The sequence below is a fragment of the Gopherus evgoodei genome, chromosome 3 (assembly GCF_007399415.2).
Source record: "Gopherus evgoodei ecotype Sinaloan lineage chromosome 3, rGopEvg1_v1.p, whole genome shotgun sequence".
Lineage (NCBI taxonomy): Eukaryota > Metazoa > Chordata > Testudines > Testudinidae > Gopherus > Gopherus evgoodei.
In genome coordinates this window covers 177,867,482-177,891,801 of record NC_044324.1, presented here as the reverse complement: position 1 = coordinate 177,891,801, position 24,320 = coordinate 177,867,482, and the positions used below count along the sequence as shown (strand labels likewise).

The 24,320-nt window shown below is 42.1% G+C and overlaps 1 protein-coding gene across 3 annotated transcripts in view; it reads right to left on the bottom strand.

Moving 5' to 3' along the window:
- The window catches only part of RPS6KC1 (ribosomal protein S6 kinase C1), a 113,760-nt gene extending 98,317 nt beyond the window's left edge, over nucleotides 1–15,443 (bottom strand). Inside the window, exons 1-3 of one of the 3 annotated variants that reach the window (XM_030557518.1) lie at nucleotides 14,460–15,443; nucleotides 6,662–6,697; nucleotides 3,001–3,121 (exon numbers count right to left, since the gene is read on the bottom strand). In XM_030557518.1, coding sequence (XP_030413378.1) covers nucleotides 3,001–3,121; nucleotides 6,662–6,697; nucleotides 14,460–14,666 — 364 coding nt within the window. In that variant the 5' untranslated portion in view covers nucleotides 14,667–15,443. The remainder of the gene's footprint in view (nucleotides 1–3,000; nucleotides 3,122–6,661; nucleotides 6,698–14,459) is intronic. The other 2 variants (XM_030557517.1, XM_030557519.1) reach the window with 2 other exon arrangements.
- Nucleotides 15,444–24,320: the final 8,877 nt, after the last annotated feature.

Genomic DNA, 24,320 nt, shown 5'->3' with positions numbered 1-24,320 from the left:
TTTATATAGGCATTTCTTCTCCTCTCCACTCCTAGAGCATATCTTTGTTTTCAATTTAAATCTTGGACAGCATGTATCAGCTTTGAAAGCGGCTTGGACAATGATCATGCTCCGCTGTAAATCAGATATAAAATCGACTCATCGACTAGATTGATATTATATTCTCCACTTAACTATGCAGCACGCAAGTGCTGACATGGCACTGATATTCACCCCAGATCTAATTTCACAGATAAGCAAAATAAAACAAAGTTGAATGCTATTCAGTCTCAGCTTTGGAAGAGAGCCAAAGCCCTCTGTGTACTTCAGGGGGCTTTACGCAAGCATCTATAAAATCCACATCACAATTCAATTTTCTTGCAATCACTTACGTTTCACATCCACTATTAGTTATCTGAAGGAAACACCATTTTGTGTTAAATGCAACAGGATCAGGTAATACATAGTGACACCTATAATTAGGGTCTTATAATGAAGAGTGCAAAGTAACCTTGATTTCAGTTGCTTATAAAAGACTTTGCAACTTTAACTATTCAGGCTGAACTTTTTCAAGCTGGGCGTCTACCTCAAAATTAATTTTATCTGGATAGTTTTAGCTGAACCATTCTCTGAAGAAGGCAGGGGCTCCATAGGACAAAAATATAGTATATGATCACGTAATTGAAGTCTATTATAACATATGTGCACAAGGGGGCCCAAATTAAGATTAAAAAGGCAATCTTAATTCTGGCATTTCCAAATTTTAAGTGCTTGACTTTGCAACCTTAGCGTTCCTTTAACATAGGTTTTTGTATGCAACAGTAAGTAGAGGATAGAGAAAATGAACAATGTATCTTGAAAAGACAAAAAACTAATGTATGGGTAGTTCTGCCAAGAGACATGCTTAAGGAATAAAGCCCAATTCTATGGTCATTGTGAGTGCAGACCTTTCATTGAAGTTTACAGGATTTTTGAGCACAAAGCAAGGTCTGACTCATGCATAATCACTGTGGAGAGACCACCAAAAAGCTCCTAGAACTATTATAATAACCAGGCCCCTTAAAGTATTTGTTAGCATTGATGAGTATCGTGAAGTGATACCTCAATGAATTCAAAACATTAATAAGAGTGACATTTTTATTTTCAGTCTATGTACATTTTAAAATGTCCAGTTTTAGACTGTTCTTAACTGAGAAGTTAAGTATTTATAGGGTGCTATGAACATAGGTATGGTGAAGAGATGTTAGTATTGCCATTGAATTAAAGTTATTTTTGGGGGGGGGGAATCCTTAAATTTAGAATTTTCAGTTGGGAACACTGAGTGTTAGCTTTGCCAATTTGAAATTTGGCAAAAGTGGTTTATTCACTTTTAATCTTAAAAAACAAAATTAAAATGGTCAAAATAATTTCATTTTAAAAATTATAGACACATATCCATATGTTTGCTAGGTACTCCATATAGGGATAAGTCAAGTGCCTAGTAGTACTGGCAATATCCTGCACTGCTATTCTCAACCATTCCTAAATACCACATGCATAATATCTCTTAGAAAGAGAATAAGTGGAATAAGAGGTCACAGCCCCATTTTGTCTTGCTGAGCACAAAGCTCTCTGAAATAAGAAGACTCTGATTAAAAAAATAGATCTGAACAGCTTTGGATTTTCCACATAAATGTGTAAGTAAACAAAATTTTTCACAATGATTATTGTGGCATAAGGCGCAAAAACCAGGAATATCTCTAAAGAATTTGAGAGAGGGAGGTTCCTATTGCAATTAGGTTCAGAGTCAAGTACGTAATAAATAATATGTATGGGATGAAAAGGTTTATTTTTAATCATGTGTTTTGGGGTACAAGCTATGGAGTTTATTCTCCGTTTGATGTTTTAAAGGTAATAGGAGTCTATGCACTTACTGAGAAGTGTGTTTTTAGTACCCGCTATGAAAAACCTACAGTAAAAATGGTTATGGTAAAGGTTATGACAAAAAACACAAGCAATTCTACACTGAGGAAGACATCCAGGACAAACCCATTCCTCTTTAAAATGGAGCACATTAATCCACTTTAAAATCTTAACATTACATTTCTTGTTGGGAGTAAAAGTTTTCAACTTTTTTGGGATTTATTATAATTATACCCTTTGTTCCAATGCAACCTCCAATACCTGGAGTTGTTCTACTTTATTAGAAGTCCATTTGATTTCACTTTTAAAGCTTGATCACCTACATCAAAAGTTAATTCTCAAATTCTTCTTATAAAAATAATTCTTCAAGGAAACACATTTATAAACAGTTTCTACTTAACTCATATTTTCTGGAGCGTTTCCTCTTCTCATTTTTATTACTAAGGACAATAATATAAAGATCTGTGTTCCTAAGAGCTAGTTAGTTCTTGCTACTTATTCCTCACCTGAATTTATAATCTTCTGATGCAATAACCAGTTGCTCTAGATATAATTGTGATGTCAAAAACATAATTAGATAAAACTGGGAATGTAGATTACATTTCCTAAGAGACAAAAATCCTTTCCTTCACTAAATAATTTAATAATTTAATATAAAATGATCATTAAAAATTACAACCATCTTTTTGGTGGAAGAACAAGTGTAATTATTTTGTTTTGTAGCCGACAGTATACAAGTGTTAGTCACATAGCCAATATTAGTTATAGATTGCAAATGCCTCAGAATAGGGACCTTATGTTTTTATGCCTTTAAAGTGTAACGTACATCCATAAAAATTCAAAGCATATAGTTCTTTAACTGAAAGCAAATAAGAGCATACAGTCTACGTTATTTGATACCTTCAGTACAAGTCAATAACTTTAAAACCATGGAACTGAGATTCACCCATATCTCATTAAGATCCTCATAATGAGACAAAGAGTTGACTATTAAAACCAAAATAAGTTTTAGCAGTCGCATGTATAAAGGAGTGGCTGGCAGCTGCAGAATGAGATGTATTTATGACTCGTTACCTAATATCAAACAGTTTTAGCAATTCAAAAAGAAGGAGTGCTTACCAAACACTATTGCTTTGGCAAAAGGCGGAAACAATTCTGTATGCTTGTATACGTTTTTATGAATTTGCCAGAGATCTTTGTGCAGTTTCTTAAAGTCACTGTATCTCTTCCAAACGACTATCTGAAGCAGAATGGGGGAAAAAAGCATGAATGAGTTTAATAGTTCACATTGGGGTAACTGTTGCTAAGTGTGGCTGAAAGCGAGAGCAGTTTATCATAATCGCAGTATGTCACCCAAAAAGAGTTGCCAACAAATTAAGAAAATCAAGACGCTAAACAGATTCTAATCAATACTGTTAGTGGTTTCTTTTAACAGCTAGCTTAGCAAGTTTCTCCATAGGGGAAAAATTAGGCAGTAAAACCTACCTATGGCGCACTGCATTGTGCGCCGATACAAGCGCCTCTGGTGAGTGCATGCAGCACCACCGCAAGGAGCTAAGTATGCAAGTGCACAAGCGATAAACAAACTGCAGTGTCTTTTTGCCGGCACAAGTTCGCTGGCATAAGTTAGTAACGTAGGCACGCTCTTCGTAGCTGTCAGGTCTCAGGAGAACAAAGCAAGGAATCTAGGACTTCCTGAGGCAGAGGATTCCCTAAATTTTCAGAAGTGACTAATAATTATGGATGCCTCAAGTTTTTGAGTGCCCAATCCAAGCTACCACAAAAGGTGTCAAATTTGATAGGGTGGCTGATGAGCACTGTTGTATATATAATCCCAGAACCACCACATAAAACTGCTCAAGAAAATGAAAAGTCCATGATCATTAAGTTATAGGAATGTTGGCACTAGGATAGTATACTAAAGGATTGCAGAAAAAAAAAAGCACAAGATCCAGTTTCACTCTAACAAAATATTGTTTTTCACTGATGGAAGTGATCTCACACTAGCCAAGAGGAGAGAATTAATACATCTAAAACACCTTGCAAAGCAAAGGATTCAAGGTTACCCTGTCATCCCCTGACAAGCTCAGGGAAATGAAGCCTCTCAAGGATGCTACCTCAGCAAAGCTAACAAGGTACCCATTCGGATATATGCTGGAGATGAATCTGATTTGGAGGGTGGGTACAAACTGCAATCTGTGGACTAGAGAAGTGCAGTAAAGGGTATTTGGTGAGAATGTGAATACATTGTTAGTTGTTATAGTTAGGCTTGGAAGGATCAGATTTTTAAAGGTAAATGTCAGTAAACAATTATACCATACACACACAAACCGATGAAAAAATACTTCCACCAATAATAATCAAAATTTACAGATAGGCAAAGTAAGAAAAATGCTGCTTGAAAAGGTAGAGTCAAAATCCAGTGATCTAGACTAAAAAATGAATGGCAAAAACAGGTATGATTTGATTTAAGCATATTTACTTTGTATATTTTGACATCTGATGTTGACCACTTGTGTTTTAATCATTTATAAAGCTTTAATTTTGAGTATCTATGTCTACTGTCATTAAATAATTGTCAACACTCCCCATAATTTCTGCAAATGTAAAAATAGAAAAAATGCTTAAGCACTGATAATTTATATACACACACACACACACATATATATATATATATATATAATATTCTGCGAAGCCTAAATAGTTCTGATGTGATAGCCTGTTTGTCATGGTTAAAATAATTTGAGCACTAGTAACTGTTTTTCACTCCTTCCGTCCACAATAAACATTGGTTTCTCCACCTGAGTCACACACACACACACACACACACACACACACACACACACAGTTACCATTACCCCTTTAGTCCTTCTGCACACCCGACTATCTCCCCTCACTCTCCCCACAGTAGTAGATGGAGGTGCCTGATGTAGGAGTTGGTTGTTCTGGGAGAAGGTAAAGGATTACGTCCAGAAGGGCTGTTAAAAGGAGAGATGGAATGCTGCAAGGTGAGGGAAGCAGACTGAAGGCTGTGGAGGATGGCCCATGAACAGCAGTAGTTGTAGCAATGTTAATGTTATGAGTAGAGGAAATATGTATTGTAAAGTAGCTCAACTTTTCTGGGTTTGCGTCAGGGGTGCTACATGCCTAACTGCTTCACAACAAAGTAGGTGCATTTATTTTCTAGGGTTTTAAAAATGATTAATGGTCCTAAGTGTAGACCCTATTAGGGGGAAGACGATAGAAGAGCAGCAGCCTATAGTCCTTCAATGACTGTATATAAATCTCTCTCTGTTGTGGGATAAAAATCTGATAGAAAAGCTCCTGACGGAGGTTGGGTGCAATACCTGGCCACTAGACAGGCTTGTGTGCCCTGTGCTTAAATTTTCAGTTATAACATCAATAATAGTTAAAAGTGATCCCAACTCTAGCATCTGAAAACTAAGATCTACTCAAGAGCCACCCATTCACTAAATTTTGTATAGACTATTTTTAAAATAGTCAACAATAAAAGTAGGACTCCCGAAGAAAAATTTCAGCCAGAGCTCATATTCAGGAAGACGTCCTATTAAAAACATATGAGAGAAACCAAGCAAAAAACTACACACAAAATCCAGAGCATACATAAGAACTTACACTGTATGAAGTTCCACAACAACTGGCTGTTAGAGAAAAAGCAGGATTTTAAACTACAGGTATCAATCACAGTTAACTCACGTGATTAACTCAAAAAAAATTAATCACAATTGCAGTTTTAATCACACTGTTAAACAGAATACCAATTGAAATGTATTAAATATTTTTGGATGTTTTTCTACATTTCAAATATATTGTTTTCAATTACAACACAGAATAAAAAGTGTACAGTGCTCACTTTATATTATTTTTGATTATTTTTACAGTGCAAATATTTGTAAACAAAATAGTATTTTTCAATACACCTCATACAAGTACTGTAGTGCAATCTCTTTACCGTGAAAGTGCAACTTACAAATGTAGATTTTTTGGGGGGCAGATAACTGCACTCAAAATCAAAACATTGTAAAACTTTAAAGCCTCAGCACCACTTCTTGTTCAGCCAATTGCTAGGACAAACAAGTTTGTTTACATTTACGGGAGATAATGTTGCCAACTTCTTATTTACGTCACCTGAAAGTTAGAACATGGAACTTTTGTAGCCAGCACTGCAAGATATTTACATGCCAGATATGCTAAACATTCATATGGTCCTTCATGCTTCGGCCACCATTCCGGAGGACATGCTTCCATGCTGATGATGCTCATTAAAAAAAATAATGCTTAATTAAATTTGTGACTGAACTCCTTGGGGGAGAATTGTATGTCTCTGGCTCTATTCTACCCACACTCTGCCATATATTTCATGTTATAGTAGTCTCGGATGATGACTCAGCACACGTTCGTTTTAAGAACACTTTTGCTGCAGATTTGATAAAAGGCAAAGAAGATATCAATGTGAGATTTCTAAAGACAGCTACAGCACTCAACCCAAGGTTTAAGAATCTGAAGTGCCATCCAAAATCAGAGGAATGAGGTGTGGTTCATAATCTCCCCCCAACTCATCACTGACAACGAAGTTGTAATATGCTACCTTAATAATTCAAAACCGAATAGCTAAGACAAAAGACAGATGGACACAAAAAATGTTTGCTTCATTTCTTTGACAACACACACAGGAATGACTAAATTAAGTAAAAAAAGATACTTCAAAAATTAGTAATGAGAACATGAAATAAAACTTTCACAAATGTACATGTGTTACCTCCTGGACTTCCTCTGGATTTCTTCTTGAAACAATCTGAAAAACAAAACAAAAACCTGATCAGTGTCTGAATTTCTGTTTGTAGAGTTAAAAGAGGAACATACTGTGATCTGTTGCTGATAAAAAGAAACCACACAGAAGGTGTGTATCTTTTTCAATTTGCATTCAGCAATTTTAAGTTAATTTAATGAAGTTCAACCTATGAAAATACAAAATAGAACAAGAGACAAAGTATTTAGTAACAAAGTTAATTGCCATGTTAGAAACCAGCAAATATATTACAAAATAGATAAACTTATGCCCTCTTCTAGAGGCTACATCCCCAAGCAAGTTTCTTATTAGGGACCACTTAGAACTGGGACACATATTGACCATCTTCCCATCATTCTTCCAATTCTTTCCTGAAGGAATTGTTCTTAGAAATACAAGAGGAAAGTAACATTCATGTAATAGGTATGGCTTAGTTACAGCTACCCATTTTGAATCCAGATTGCACACAAACTCAGCCTGATGGGGGGGGGGGTGTATTTTTTAGGACAAAATCTCCCCATGCTACCCAAAAGCCCCCACTGCTCAGTTCTCTACAGATCACTTCACATTTTGATTTTGTCCTCATGTATATTTGCTACTATCACATGTTGGTGTTTTCTGCACATTTGATCACACTGACTTTACCCCAAAGAAATACCTGATAAAGACAGACAGGTATGGCAGCACAGGGCAAAGATGGTTTTGGTGTTTTTAAAGAAGAAATATATATTATATTGGTCAAGAGAGCCTCTACAATGCCTGAGTTCTGCATTGGATTTACAAATAGCAATAAAGTCCATTGCTCAGTCTGTCTGAAGGCTTGTCTGCGCACATGCAAACCAAACTAAGTCAGCTTTAATTCACGCCGTAAATCAGCGTATGGACAATTTCATTCGAAATAAGACTGTCCATACACTGACATGCACTAAGATACTTAAAGGTGGGAATTAAAGCAGACTTCATTTGGTTTGCTTGTGTGTAAGACAAGCCCTGAAATGCAGTGTTGTTTCTGTCTCAGAGGTAAAGTACACCACCCAAGAGTGCTCCAGACCATAGGCCACCTAAAAACGGCTCCTCTAAGCTACATGGAGGGTTCACAATGCTGTAGCTAGACAGTTCTCATCTCCTGCCTGCCACCCCACCCCACCCCCAGTTTTATTAGATTTACTCTTCTAAATTTTCCTTATGGTTTTCAAGAATCTCTGTGACTTGTTCCTCCATGTTTCCCTAACTTCAGCCTACTGCCCAACCCAGGGGCGGCTCTAGCTTTTTTGCTGCCCCAAGCATGGCAGTCAGGCAGCCTTCGGCGGTTTGCCTGCGGGAGGTCCCCAGTCCCGCGGATTCGGCATACTTGCCGCCAAAATGCCCTGAATCCGCGGGACTGGCAGACCTCCTCTAGGCAAGCCGCCGAAGGCTTCCTGACTGCTGCCCTTGCAGGGACCGGCAGGCCGCCCCCTGTGACTTGCTGCCGCAGGCACATGCTTGGTGCCCTGGTGCCTGGAGCCATCGCTGGCCCAACCTCACTGTTGCGTTCCCATTCATCCTCCATGTGGTTTCTGGAGGGTCTAGACTGAGGAGAAAAGGGTTATTTTTCCATTATTCTACCCCATCACCCTGAAACTCACTTCGTTCAAATTGCACCATAAAAAACTCTCCTGAGCCAGTTTTGCCTACAATTGACAAAACCTTACTCATTTTTTCCCTTGCTGTGATTAGTCTGAAGGCCTACATGCCTCTTTACCACAGTTATGTTTCAGCTCTTCTTTTTCACTCTGCTTTCATCTTTGTTTCTGTCTATAGCAGAATCCATATAGCTAGTTCAGTAAAGAGTGTCTACTCTCTCCCTGGTGAGAGGTTTAGAACACTTCATAGGCAGACCGCGTGGAGGGGTGCGTGATGGCAACTTAAACAATCTTTACATATCACAAAAGGAGAGGTAAATGGCATGCACTTTTTTATTTTGCATTTCACCTTTCAGTAAAGCCCTGCAACAGTTTTGTGAGGTTACAGTAGATAAGTTAGTCAAATGGGTAAAGTGGGACCTGTGCAATGAGGGGAGAAATAGCTCAGTGGTTTGCGCATTAGCCTGCTAAACCCAGGGTTGTGAGCTCAATCCTTGAGGGGGCTATCTAGGGCAAAATCAGTACTTGGTCCTCCTAGTGAAGGCAGGGGGCTGGACTCAATGACCTTTCAAGGTCCCATCCAGCTCTACAAGATGGGTATATCTCAAATTATTATTATACAACAAGCTAGTGAGAGTCAGGAATAGGACCCAGATGTTTCAGAGTCCCTTCTTTTGCAGATTACACCATCTTCCATATCTATCACCCAGTTCCATCTGCTAGTCATTGTATAGTAAACCTCTACCCCGATTAACACTGTCCCCAGGAGCCAAAAAAAATCTTACTGCGTTATAGGTGAAACCATGTTATATTGAACTTGATTTGATCCACCGGAATGCACAGCCTAACCCCTCCAGAGCGCTGCTTTACCGCATTATATCCGAATTCATGTTATATCAGGTTGCATTATATCGGGGTAGAGGTATATTTATTTATTTATATGCTGAACTAATTTGTTCTCCATAGCCTTTTCATGAAAGTCAACACAGGCCAGAAACCTCTGCAGAGTTCCTTCACTTTAATCAATCCTCTCATCAATTCAGATAGTTGGCATGTGAGAACATGGGTTAACAACCCCATAAATCTCAAGCTATAGGAAGATAAAAAATTGCACAGAAAAATCTTAGAGTGGAATGAGGCAATCAGCATTGTTTGTAAACCCTTAATGCAACAGCTTTCCTCCACAAAAATCAATAGGATATCAAAAGATGGCAAACATGCATATACAAACTGATCAATGCATACCTGATACTGTACATTCTGTAAACAACAATCATAAAACAGGACCATAGGGATCTCCCTTTGTTACTTAACAAGATGGTCAGAGTACCCAATGTTTCTGTCTGCTCTGCAGACATTCAGCATTAATAAATAGCAGATTTTTTAAATAATAAACTAATTTTTAAAATCTTTCATAATACTACATTGGATAGTATCCTCTTGTGGTGCCTTTTTTTTTTTTTTAGTCCTTTCTTATCTTTTTTTGGACTGTTGGAAATGAATACAGGAACTGTAATGCTTCTCTAACTTTGCAGATGCATGCACTGTCTTTCACAGTACAAAAGTTTAAACATTATCTAGAATTCACATTTTACATACATTTTCCACATTGTGCCAGTCTTGCTAAAAAATAAAAGGAATTTTTTCAGACCTTCCACACTGTTAAACTAGCTTTCTTTTAAAATTATCTCCTAAGGATAGACCTTAAGAAAAAAGTTTCCCAAAGTTGGCCCAGCTTAGCATTCAGAAAAGTCTCTGATGAGACCTGTGCATTTGGTTTAGCTGTTCAGGACACTTTCAACATGCAACTCTCCTACTCACGAATATTAAATTTTATATTTGACAGTAAATTTCTCTTAACCCATTAAACCAGTTTTACAGATGATTCACAAATACAGAATCAAAAGAAATCGGAGATCTTTAGTAGAATGTGCTGAATACCCGAAATAGCTAGCACAAGAGGGGTATTCAGTACACTGGGCAGGTCAACCTTACTTTTTTCCAGGCAGTCCCCCAAAGCTGCAGATCACCAGTTCACGGTATGAGTGACACAGCCCCAGCAAGCACTGTGGTAGTGATGTCATATCAACCATGGAGCCAGCCAACTGCAGGGATGGGAGGGAGAAAACAAAAAGTGGTGGGGTCAGACAACTGCCTTAAACAAAATATTGTTACATAGTTTTGAACAGGTTCTTTTAATATTCTCCACTGTCAAGTTTTTACCCCCAGCCCAGTAATTATTACATGTCCGATTAGAGTACAAGCCCTTTAGAGGCATGAGCTGTGAACATTTCTGTGTTTGTGAAATCCCAAGCACAATGTTGGGCACAATGAATAATATTTTATCACCTCTGGGCTATAAGGCATTAAAATACTTGGAAGAACTAATATTCTGGGTTTTTAAATAAGAAAAATCTGAATTACTCTGTCCATCAGCAAATTGTGTGACCCTGCCACGTGTCACTTGGAGCAGAAGCTGAGAACCTGCAACTTCAGGGACCTGATAAAATGTTGACATTCCCCATGACTTAAATACAACTTTCGTTCCGATTTGGAGAATTCAGCACATGTACTACAGCTGTGTGATGCTGTATTTCAAATGAATATAAACAACGCAGAATACAAAAATCAGTGAAGAATTAGAATTAAGATAAATACAAGACTGGGTTCTATTGTCCTAGATAAAGGGGCATTGCTTTCAGTTCCACTGATGAAATTAAACCACTATATTGACCTCTTGGACTAAGCCTGTGAACGGAGTTCATCAGGATGAGATGTCGAAAAATTAAATGCCCTATCTTCCATGCCTCTGTCCCATGACAAACTTCTTTAGCACTGAACCTACAGGGGGAAAGTGTTTTTCTCACTAACTCAATAAAAAAACACCATGTTTTATTTCACTTTAATTAGTGTTTAAACACCTTACATTATCTTATGATGGAATAATGAATAATAGTTTGTTCTAGATATGATACAAGTTGTCTATGATCTTACAGTTAATGCAAAAAAATGGACATGGAGACAAACAGCCTGACAGCTATGTTTATTTATATATCTACATTCTACACAGATAACTTTTTAGATCCTCCTCTTTATATAAAGAGAGGGTATGTGCAAATATGGACAGCTCGCACAGGCAGAAAATTTACAGCAACAGTGATTGTGAAAGGACACGTCACTTCAATAAAACTTCTATAACACTTCCTATCTGAGGATCTCAAAAGGAATGAACTGAACTCACAAGACCCTCCCACCCACTGCTATGCAGCATTATTCCCATTTGTGAAAAAAAGAGGGTGGAGGTACAAAGAACGTAAGAGGCTTGCCCAAGGGGACCCAAGAAGCCTTTGGCAAAACTAGGAACAGAAACCAGGTCTCCTAATTTCCAGTTTTTTGCTTCCAACGCAAGACCATACTCCCCTTCTACTAGGGTCAGATTCTGCTGCCTCACTCAGATTGAGTAATACCTTGCTCTATAAATAGTTCCACGGATACTCCTCAGTGACTAAACAGTCATTGGGCCACAGGGAGAGTGAAAATTACTACGTAGTCCAGTGTTTAGGACACTCACCCAGGAGATGGAAGACCCAGGGTACAGTCCCCCTGCTTCAGTTGCTCTTCATTATTTATCCACAGTGGATTAGCTTCAACACGAAAGACTGACAGAGGCCCACATCATAATACGCCATAGCTAACTGGTTAGAACAGTGTTCTGAGAAGCAGCAGACCTACGTTCAAATCCTGTCTCCCTCTTGGTCAGACAGGACAGAATTGAGCCTATCTTCCCCATCACAGGTGAGTGCTTGAACGGGGCTACAAGGTGGGCACCGCTGCCTCTGGCCATTTTGTGTACAGCAAGACAGGAGTCTAACTCATTCTGACAAAAAATGTCTTATTGCATAAGCCATCTGACTCCCCGAGAGGGGTTCCCATTCATGGAGCACTATGCAGAGGGAGGCACCTCGCTGTAGCCTGGACTTAGGTACCTATCTCTGGGAGGGAACAGGGCTTAGGATATACCACTCTCATTGCTGCCATTGGCTAGCTCAGGCAGCTCACTGCCTAGTGCGCTGGCTTTCTGGATCCTGTTCTAAGGCACCTTCCCCCCTCCCCCCGCAGTGTGTAAGAGCCTAGATGCCTAACTGAGGTTTTGCAAGTCATAGTGTTGTTCCTGTGATTTTCTAGGCACCTAAAAGTTAGGTACCATGCCACTCACGTTGCAACATCTAAGACCCTTTGTGGATCCCACTCTTACTCCCTATCTGTCCATTACAGAGCTGCTTGCATCTTCCTCAGAACTGTGATTCTGGCCACTGTCAGGTACAGGATCCTGTGTTAGACGGACTTCTGGACTGGTCCACTCTTGCAGTTTTAAGGCAGCTAACAACTTCTAGCACAGCGTTAACAGTTCCATCAAACAGAACAACTATTTTCTGTCACTAAGCAGCATTACATTACCAGACTTAAGATGCTATCAAAACATCTGTGTAAGTCAGAAACTCAACAATAGAAACCAACACTGTCTCATAGCTTCTGACAGATGATGTACAATAAAGAAACACACAAAAATCAATAATTACTGCATATACACTAGAGTCCAAACATTCAGGTTACCAGTCTGTCAGGTTAGGGCAAGTCTAAAGTACACTTATGAAGGTATTTAATGCTTTTTGCAACACCAGCATATTTGCCTTGTGCAATGCTTAATTTGTGCCAGGGCTTAGCACCTCTGAGCTAGGCAGTTCGTAGCCCCGGCATCTCTGGCTTTGCAGTTCAGTTATTAATGTAAAAAAACTGCTTGAGTCCCAGCACCTCTTTCATTATAAATTAAGCACTGGTCTTGTGTAGTGTACGCTTCGGAGACATTTATCCAAACAGAGTCTTCCCTCTAGCTTTACTTTTTAAAATAATTACAGGATAGAGAAATTCAAACTAAATTAATCAGCTTCAAGTGCCACTGAGGAAATGTTAAGCAGACCTGCAGTCTCTCATTCATTTGGAAGAGCCAGGGGCTCCCATATGAAGACATTTGTTTTGAAGACATCTGCTGAAGTCTGACCCTCACTGGACCAAGCTTTTTTTGTTTGTTTGTTTGTTTTAAATAAAATAAAAAGCACCTTCATTCAAAGTACCAGAGCTTGAGACACAGCAGGCCTGGGTATTTAGTGGCCTAGTAAATCCAGAAGAGCAGGAGGCAAGGTTCTTTAGGCTGGATAGGGCATTCTCTAGTTTCAGGGTTTTAAACTGTTGGGATAATCTGCATGGGTGGAATATTACTGAAGTGGACTCAAATCCTTGACTTAATACTTATGAAAAATTTAAGATGAGTATACAGCAAAGTGGAGGCAATACAGGCTGAATTATAGCACGTATCAAATTTTAAATGTCTCACTGACATATTGAATTCATCTTCTCCCAATCCCCTGACAAAGACACTGTAAAGCAAACTTCCTTATGAAGAAGACTCATTTATTCATTCCTCCCATCTCCTCTCCTCACCCATCCATCCCTGTCACATGTGAGACTTGCAGCAGATCAGAATGAAGCTGGACGGGTGTGCTGGGGATGCTAAGAACCTGTCCCACATCTGGACAGGTAGATGGGTGAAGTGAAGGGAAGATGTTCTTTCTCATCCTCCTCTCATTTGGGAACAGATAGGAGGCAGGAGGTAGTAAGGTGGGTATGCTCTTTGATGAGCGCCCCCCTTCCCCCCCATAGATGCAAGTCTAGGATAAGGAATAGGGATGATCTCTGCTTTAGCCACCCACATCCTTCCTTGCACAAGGGCAGGTCTGAGAAGCTTCATCTGAGTCTTGGGCCTTCCACTGGGAGAAGCTCTGTGATGGGGTGGATGCTTTCTGCCGGAGGCTACATTCACAGAAGCAGGTCTGGGATTGGGGGAAGGGAGAACTGCTCCCAGCCCCCCTCCCCATTCACAGGGGCAGGAAGGGGATGGGGGGGAGGGATGCTCTCTGTGCCCGCCCCCCCCCCTTCCCAGGGGCTGCTCGGGGATGGAGGGGGAGGGATGCTCTGTCCCCGTTCACAGGGGCAGCTCGGGGAGGGATATTCTCTGCCCGCCCTGCTCCCGCCTTGGGAGCGATCCGCCAAGACCGGCGCTGTCCAGGCCCCTGCCGCCCCGGACTCACCCGTGCGGTGACCTTGTACATGGTGTATCCCCGGGGGTGGCGCTGGGGCTCGGTGACCGTGTAGAACCGGGCCAGCTCCCCCGCTAGCTCCTGGGGGCCGCTCATGCTGGCCTCGCCGCCGCGCCGCGTCCGCAGCACAGAGCCGCTGCGATCTACTCCCGGGTCAGGCCTCAGCTGGAGGCGGAAGCAGCTCCGAGAAACTCCCATCCCCGCCCGGCTTCTCCCTGGGGATGCTGCCGGAGACAGAGCGCGACCCACCCCCACCGAACCCCAATCCGGAGCCGCACCAGGCGTGCACACAGCCGGGGAGGCTGGGTTGCGAGGCAGGATCTGACAGTATCTGTGATCTGTGGGGACAGAGCGTTTTGTGCCATTTCAGCGAGCCGCCCGCGCTACCCCAGTATTGCTGTGAAGTCCCGAGCCAGCGGCCTTGAACCCACCGGCTCGGACAGCGGCAGCAGCCCCGCTCCTTAGACCGCTTTCAAAAGCGGCTTCGCCACGTGCAGCTGCTGCGGTGCTGAGCCGGCCCAGCCCGCTATGAGAGTGAGGCGTGTTCCCAGGGCCCGTGCAACATGGAACAGCTGCGGCGCTGAAGCGTGTAGCTACTTGGTCGGTGAACAATGGTGTTCGTACTTCGTTTCGTTAGCATCTTGCATCTACGTTACAAGTATCGGCTCGTTAAACGTGCTGGAGGGCGGATGTGAGATAAGCCCTTTAGGGAGACAGTTTTTCCTACCATTGTAAAGCCAGTGGCATTTTAGGATTTGTATTAATTAGAGTTTTATTTATCTTTAGGTAATTGGCAGTTAACCCGCGCTTTAAAAACAAATATAGCGCAGGCATGATTTAAATGTTTACTTACATTTATTTAGAATGTTTCTAAACAGCTGAGCAACTAGATCGTGTGCGGACTTTCTAGTGAGGAAGATAGCTCAGTAGTTTGAGCACTGGCCAGCTGAACCTAGGGTTGTGAGTTCAGTCCTTGAGCGGGCCATTTAGGGAACTGGGGATTGGCCCTGCTTTGAGCAGGGAGGGGGGCTAGACTAGATGATCTCCTGAAGTCCCTTCCAACCCTGATATTCTGCAAATGTTTTGTCTCATTTTTGAATGAGTTACTACATGAACCCATTTTCCTAATATGGGCACAGTTCTGATATAAACGAAGTCCAGGGACTTGTTTAGACATGACTGTCTTTGACTATGCTAGGTGTTAAGTGAGGTTTAAAAACATATTAATTAAGTTTTGACACACACACACACCCCATTCAGGCTTTAGCATCTACAGTGCACCATGTTTTGTTCTGATTGTGGACAAGGTTCATATCATGTTTAAGAAAATATTAGCTGGCCATGGTTAACTTTGGGGGTTAAACATACATGCTTGGAACATTGTCTACCCCACTGGGGACAAAAGGGAGTACACACAGAAGTAACCTTTGAACTGCAGGCAGAGACAGGTGACTGGTATGTTTAGCTTGGAGTATACTACTGGTGCAAATAGTACAAAGGCAAGTGATACAAATTTGGATGTATTATACAGATTGACTTGGGATATATTATAAAATCTTTTTTCTCTGCAGGGATTTGAGGAATGGATTCCAGATTAATTTAAATGCCTGTTTTCCTTTGCATATAGTAAAAAGTCTTCCCTGAAAGACTGGTCACACAGACTTGAAATCCATGTTGCATTAGTTTCTGTGACAAAGTTCCTCCTCTACCTTGGTGGGTCCTGTGCTTATTGGCAGATTTACTCACCTCAGTGATCTTCCCCACAGTCTGGGTCAGCTCCTCCTGTGTCTGATCAGGAGTTGGGAGGTTTGGGGGGAACCCAGGCCCAAACTCTACTCTGGGTTCCAGCCCAGGGCCATGTGGATTGCAGCTGTCTTTAGCACCTCCTGTAACAGCTGCATGACAGCTGGGCTACTTCCCCATGGCCTCCTCCAAAACACCTTCTTTGTCCTCACCACAGGATCTTCCTCCGGGTGTCTGATAACCCTTGGACTCCTTAGTCCTCCAGCAGCACAGCCTCTCACTCTCAGTTCCTTGTGCCTCTTGCTCCCAGCTCCTCTCTTACACTTCCTCTCCTCTGACTCCCCCCTCCCTGACTGGAGTGAGCTCCTTTTTAAACCCAGGTGCCCTGACTAGCCTGCCTTGATTGGCTGCAGGTGTTCTAATCAGCTTATCTGCCTTAATTCATTCTAGCAGGTTCCTGATTACTCTAGTGCAGCCCCTGCTTTGGTCACTCAGGGAACAGAAAACTACTCAGCCAGTGACCAGTCTATTTGCCCTCTACCAGATTCCTGTACCCCACTGGCCTGGGTCTATCACATTTCTCAGATTTCCCTATAATCTTGTAACCTTTTAAAGAAAGCTAGCAAAACAAATACTTTTGCATAGGTTTTTGGAGGGAATGCAATTATGTACTGAGGTGAGCAAGCAAAGGTTAAGTGTTAACTGAAATCTTCAGGACTTGCTGGTAGTCATTGATACTGTACCAATAGGTTGCCCGGTTTTGGTCAGAAACAAAATATGCAGCATGGTAATCCTAATACATTTTAAATCTAGATACTTGCATATATTGAAGAGATTATCTTCATATAAGGAAAATCTTCACAAAGCAATCCATACCACTGACATTCTCTTTCACAGAAACAAAAAAGTGTAGGAAGGGAAGGAACCCAAGAGGTCATCTAGTCTAGCTCCCTGCACTAAGCAGGACTAAGCCCTGGTCTACACTATGAGTTTAGGTCAAATTTAGCAGCATTAGATCAATTTAACTCTGCACCCATCCACACGATGAAGCCCTTTTTGTCAACTTTAAGGGCTTTTAAAATTGATTTCCGTACTCCTCCCGCCCCCCCCCCCCCACAAGGGGATTAGCGCTGAAATCAACTCTGCTGGGTTGAATTTGGGGTAGCCTGGATGCAATCAATGGTATTGGCCTCCAGGAGCTATCCCAGAGTACTCCATTGTGACCACTCTGGACAGCACTCCCAACTCAGATGCACTGGCCAGATAGACAGGAAAAGCCCTGTGAACTTTTGAATTTCATTTCCTGTTTCACCAGTGTGGCAAGCTGATCAGCACAGGTGACCATAGAGTCCTAGAATTGCAAAAGAGCTCCAGCACAGACCGAACAGGAGGTACTGCATCTGATTGCTGTATGGGGAGACGAATCCATGCTATCCAAACTCAGTTCCAAAAGACAAAATGCCGGAATTTGAAAAAAAAAAAATAAAAAAAATCTCCAAGGGCATGAAGGACAGAGGTTATAACAGGGGTCTGCAGCAATGCCATGTGAAAATTAAGGAGCTTAGGCAAGACTACCAAAAGAACCAGAGAGGCAAATGGCCGCTCCGGGTCAGAGCCCTACACATGCCCCTTTTATGATGAGCTGCATGCCGTTCTAGGGGGTGCCCCTAGAACAACCCCACCCCTGTGCTTCCCTCCTCCCCCACCCCTCCCGGGCTACCCTGGCAGTTATCCCTCCATTTGTGTGACAAATTAATAAAGAATGCATGAATTTGAAACAACAATGATTTTATTGGTTCTGCAAGCAGAGATCAAAGGGGGGTGGGAGGGTGGTTGGCTTACAGGGAAGTGGAGTGAACCAAGAGGTCGGGTTTTCATCAAGGAGAAACAAACAGAAATTGCACACTGTAGCCTGGCCAGTCATGAAACTGGTTTTCAAAGCTTCTCTGATGCGCAGTGTGCCCTGCTGTGCTCTTCTAACCGCTCCAGTGTCTGGCTGCACGTAATCAGCGGCCTGGCGATTTGCTTCAACCTCCCACCCCGCCATAAACGTCTCTCCCTTACTCTCACAGACATTGTGGAGCACACAGCAAGTAATAATAACGATGGGAGTATTGGTTTCGCTGAGGTCTAACCAAGTCAGTAAACTGCACCAGTGAGCTTTTAAACATGCAAAGGCACATTCTACCACCATTCTGCACTTGCTCAGCCTATAGTTGAACAGCTCCTTTCTACTGTCCAGGCTTCATGAGCCATGGGAGCAAGTGGTAGGCTGGGGTAGGTGTGACCGCACGGTGCTGCCAACTGGGAGAGCAGCCTGAGGCAGAAGGCTCTAGCTGGCATGATATTCCAGGCAGGACTGAATCTCCATTAGAAGAAACTTGAAGAGAATGACCTGGAGTCATTCCCATTTTTGTCTAGGCTCCCCTGACCGACCTCAGCAAGGCTGGCCAGGAGCACCCACGTCTGCCCAGATGCCCCCGACCAACCTAACCGAGGCTGGCCAGGAGCACCCACAGGACGACGACAATGATTAGCAGTCATACTGCATCATTGGCAAGGCAAAGCAAGGGGATGCTGCTGTACAGCTTTGCAGTATTGTGACTAGTGTGACCAGATGAGAGGAAGAAAATATTGGGACAGACTGCGGGGGCCGCCAGTGGAGCAAAAAAAACAACAAAAAAAAACGAAATATCGGGACAAATTGTCGGGACAGTCCTGATTTTATCGGGATGTCTGGTCACCCTAACCGTGTCTGCCAGCAGCACCCAGGAGACATACAGTGACAGTGAACTGAGCGGGCTCCATGCTTGCCATGGTATGTCGTCTGCATGGGTAACCCAGGAAGAAAGATGAGAAACTATTTTTTGCCATTGCTTTCACAAAGGGAGGGATGGAAGGAGGAGGGCCTGACGACATGTACCCAGAACCACCCACAACAATGTTTTTGACCCATCAGGCATTGGAAGCTCAACCCAGAATTCCAATGGATTGAGGAGACTGCGGGATATCTACCACAATGCAATGCTCCGAAAGTCGACGTTAGCCTCAGTACTGTAGACGCACACCGCTGACTTAATGCGCTTAGTGGGGACACACACAATCGACTGTATCAAATAGATTTATTAAAAAAAAGAAATTGACTTCTATTAAATCAACCTAATTTTGTAGTGTAGACATACCCTGAGTGTACCTCCTAACTAGACTATCCTTGACAGGTGTTTGTCCAAAAATTTGTTCTTAAAAACCCCCCTTGATATGGATTCTACAACCTCCCTTGGAAGCCTATTCTGGTGCTTAACTATCCTTATAGTTAAATATCTGGAAAAAATGTCTAATCTAAAACTCCCATGTTGCAGATTAAGCCAATTCCTTCTTGTCCTACCATCAGTGGACATGGTTTACTTTGTTTATTCTATATTACAAAAATACACCACAATTTTAAAGCATGCAATTAACAAGAGCCTACCTGCTGTTCAATCATGTTGCTTTTATATTGCATCCCTTCTCCTCCTACCATCCTCAGCATATGCTTTGTTTAGAAATCTCTGAGGCATGGTTCTTGTATTCATGCATGTCTATAAAGCACCAAGCTAACATGTGGCAAGATACAGTACAAGTATACAAATGAGGTACGCTATTTGAGTCTAAATAAGCTTAGTTCATTTAATACTTTGGATGAACAGTAATAATCTGTTCTTTTTGTAATTAAAAGCATGCAGTAGCAGATTGATTCTATTTTTAACTAGTCTCTTATAAGCAGGTTATGCAGAAGATCTATATGAGATCAGAGACTTCCATAAACAAAGAAATACCAAGTGAGGTTCCTTTTTAAAGGAGAAGAGGCTTTCTTCTGAAGCTAAGAACAGGCAAGCCTTTTCTTCAAGGAAAATGGTATGGCATCTTGAATCTTACAACCTTCTCTATCATCTGACAGTTTAAATATTTAATGAAAGCCTGTACTACAATATTTAAGTTATTTTTCCATGACTATATCAGTCAGATTTGTTTCTGAATTTTTAAATGTAGTTCTGCTTATTTTCAAATGCTTATCACATTCACATGTGATTTGCTGTTTGAGCACTGGGATAAGACACTTCAATCATAATATCTATTACTTTAGATCTGAACATTTCTTTTCCCTCCTTTCCCATTTCTGATCATTCTTTTTAGATGGCCTTTACATTTTCATCTGTTACACAGCTGGTAATTTACTGCAGAGATTCTTTGTCCTTTTATACTTTATAGTCAAAAAGTCAGAATCGCTCTGTATATCCAGGCTGGCCACATTGGGAACATTTCCTTATGACAAAAGGACAGCTTACAATCAGACTCTTGCCACCCTTATGCTTGCAGAGTGGTACCTTACTCTATGTGTAATTAATGGGCCTTTAGGGAGTAAGGTGCTACTCAATGTGAATGAGGGTGGGAAGGTCTGGTTCTTAAGGAGAGGGAGAGCTTTTCTTCTCACTGCAGTAGAAGTGGTCATTTTAGCATTTTTTTTAAATTAGATTTGCTGATCTCTGGAGGACTGCATTTCCATGAGACTTACCTGCTCTACTGAAAGAGTCATTTTTCAGAGAAAGGGAGATCTTGTCCACTATAAATTTTCACAAGGCTCTGATGGCAAATCATTCACTTCAGGCAAGCAAGCATCAAAGAGAACTCCTCAGACATCATTTGCTCTTGTTCTGGGGAAGTGATAAACATGCTCCCCAGTCCAAAAGACTAGAGTTCATCCCATGGAGTCTTGGGATAAAGATTGCTTTCCTATATAGATAGTGATGCAACTAGAGAGTGCACAAAAGATGCCTTCCAGCAGCAGACCCTCTGTTTGGGGTCCTCTTAATGAAGAAGGTCTAAGGAAAAAAAAGAAACCAGATAGGAATCTCTTACAGGTCTGGATGGAAACAAAAAAATTGAGCCCAGAAAATTATCTTCCCTGTCTTTCCCTTGTTTTGCTAGCCAGATTACATTTGCAGAGACACTCAGACAGCTAAAAAGTGGTTGTGGATGAAAATAAAGACCTTTTAAACAAAAAAAACCCCAAACTTTCTAACATGATGGACGTGCAAGTGTCCTCCCCATCTAGCAGCTATTCTAATCCATAACCTGAGAGGGCTTTCATATAATAAAAGCAGGGGTCAGCAACCTCTGGCATGCAGCTTGCCAGGGTAAAGTACTCTGGTGAGATGGGCCAGTTTGTTTACCTGCCGTGTTGGCAGGTTCAGTCGATCGCGGCTCCCACTGGCTGGAGTTCGCCGTCCCAGGCCAATGGGGTGGGGGGGAAAGCAGTGTGGGCAAGGGATGTGCTGGCTACGGCTTCCCGCCACCCCCATTGGCCTGGGACGGCGAACTCTGGCCAGTGGGAGACGTGATCGGCCAAACCTGCCAATGCGGCAGGTAAACAAACTGGCCCAGCTCACCAGGGTACTTACCCTGGCGAGCTGCGTGCCAGAGGTTGCTGACCCCTGTAATAAAGTGAGTAGACAAACATTTATGGCATAAGTCTATCAAGATGTAGTAGTTTTTAAACCTTGGAAAAACACCTTGGGAAGGGCATGTACACAAGCCATTGGAACCCACAGGGATTAATCCATGGTGAATACCGAAGTGGAGCTTATTTAAATCCAAATAGTCAGCCCAGCTATATACCAAGAGAGCCTCTCCTTTTTAAAATGTGGGTACACTGCAACAGATGTTTTGTCCCTTCATTTATTAAAAACAGAACACTGTACATAATAGAGCTTTCTTGTAATCCTCTGGAAATGTACCAGCATTTCCAGTTCCTCCATTACTAAGGCATGGGAAAGTCTCAGTCAGAAAGGGACGCTCTTTGACAGCTACTTCTTGAAGAGACTACCAGCTTTTCCTTTTCAAGAAGACTGTATTTGAACTTTTACAGACACCATTCTCATCCTAATTGGTCAGTATTGCGGTTCAAAAGAAATTAAGCACATCTATAAAAAGGAAGAGTAACTGGTGTGATGCTCCCCAGGGGTACTGAGGGTAGTGAGGCACCTCACTACCAGCCCTTAGCATAAAGTAGCCTTGGCTGTGCCTGCTGTGGATCAGCTCTTTGAAACCACTAGCCTCTGGCAATACAAACATTACCTTCCAGGCCTTCGCAGGAGTCATTCTGGTTAACTTGTACAGACAAAGACATACACCAACCCCAAAGTCCTCTGACCATTCCTAGACAGCTCCTAGTCCACTGGACACTCACACCATTACCAGGCCTGCTGTGCCTGAAGGAATGGTACACACCAGCTGGTCAGATTCAACTCAGGATCATCTCTTTATATAACCCCACAGCACTTAGATATATTTATAGTGAAAACAAGCATAAGTTTATTACTCAAAGAACAAAGATTCAAAGGATAGTAAGCAAGAATAATGGAAACAGTCTCACCCAAAATTCCCTCCAGTGTTTTCAACAAAGCCTGGTTGAAATCCCTTTTCATGAAGCAAATTCACTGTCCATTTACTTAGGTGAAGGATGACAAGGTGTCCTCTCTGTCCCCAAATATACTAGAGCAAACCTTTGATGTGCATCTCAAGATAGGGTTCTTCCCCCAAACCCAGTTTACTTCTTCCTGATAACTTCAAAGCGAAAAAAGTTTTACAACCCTTCATTAGCATTTGGTTTGGACTGGTGAGAGAAGACCCATTGTGAACCATACAGTACTTACTCCTGGGGGAATTCTGTGCCACTGTGCACACACAGAATTCATGTTCCCCTGCAGATTTTTTTTCTCCACAGAAAATGCATTCTGCTGGAGAGGTGCTGCAGTTATGCCTTTCACCCTCCAAGGGCTGCTATGGCACCAGAACAGAGAGCAGACAGCTAGGAGGAACCGCTGCCTTCCTCTCAGCACCCTGCCCGTGGAGCCAGGTGAGGAGATATGGGTGGAGGAAGACAGACAGAGCAGGGCACACAGGACTCCTGTGGGGGGGTGTCACAGACTGAGGTTCAGAAGTGCTAGTGAGGGAGACAGACTAAGGCAGGAGCCAAATGGGAGTGGGGATGCAGAGAGACATGGGGACTGAGGGTGGATGAGTAGGGGGTGGGGCAGGGCCACATGGGGATGGGGGAAGGAGGAGTGCAGGGACACATGGGGACAGGAGCAGATGTGCCTGACTGAATGAGAGAGGCTATGGGTCAGCCAGGGTCTGTGTAGGGGAGGCTCACCAACTCCCTACAATTCCCCCTCCCCCCACCCCAAAAAAATCCAGCCTGTTCCACTTCTCTCACTCACACCCAATAACACACTAGGTTCACTCCCAGGCTCCTTCCCAGCAATTATTTCCCTCTCCCTCAGCTACCTCTGACTCCCCCACGTCTTTGCCCTGCTTCGGAAGAGAGTGGGAAATAAGTTTCTATATTGTAGTTTAAATGAATTATTACTCAAAGTTCTGTATTAATAAGCCTAGTAAGGAATCTATTTGTAAAAAAAAAAATTCTGAATCTTTGTTGTCTGTATTGTTACAGACATAGTTGCTAACAGGTATTTTGAAATAAGTTACCCAACTAATTGAAAATGGTGTGATTATACTGTGTTATTTTGACAAATAAAATATGCAGAATTTTGAAATATTGTGCACTGAATTTAATTTTTTCAGAGAATTCCCCCAGGAGCAAATACTAAATTTACATGTCAACAGCCAGATAGGTTTTTTGTCAGACAACAAATGTTCATGTGTTTTATTTTGCTGGTGACCTGACCCTAGACAGACATTAAGAACATTACTATATATACACATACATAACTAGGGCCCTACCAAATTCACAGCCATGAAAAACACGTCATGGAATGTGAAATCCAGTCTCCCCTTGTGAAATCTGGTCTTGTGTGTGCTTTTATCCTATACTATAGGAATGGGTGAGACCAGCATTTCTCAGATTGAGCATCCTGACCCAAAAGGGAGTTTTGTGTGTGTGTGTGTGTGTGTGTGTGTGTGTGTGTGTGTGTGTGTGTGTGTGTGTGTGTGTGTGTCAGTCATAAGGTTATTTTGTGGGGGGGGTCATGGTATTGCCACCTGTACTGCCTTCAGAACTGGGTGGCTGGAGAGCGGCAGCTGTTGGCCAAGTGCCCAGCTCTGAAGGCA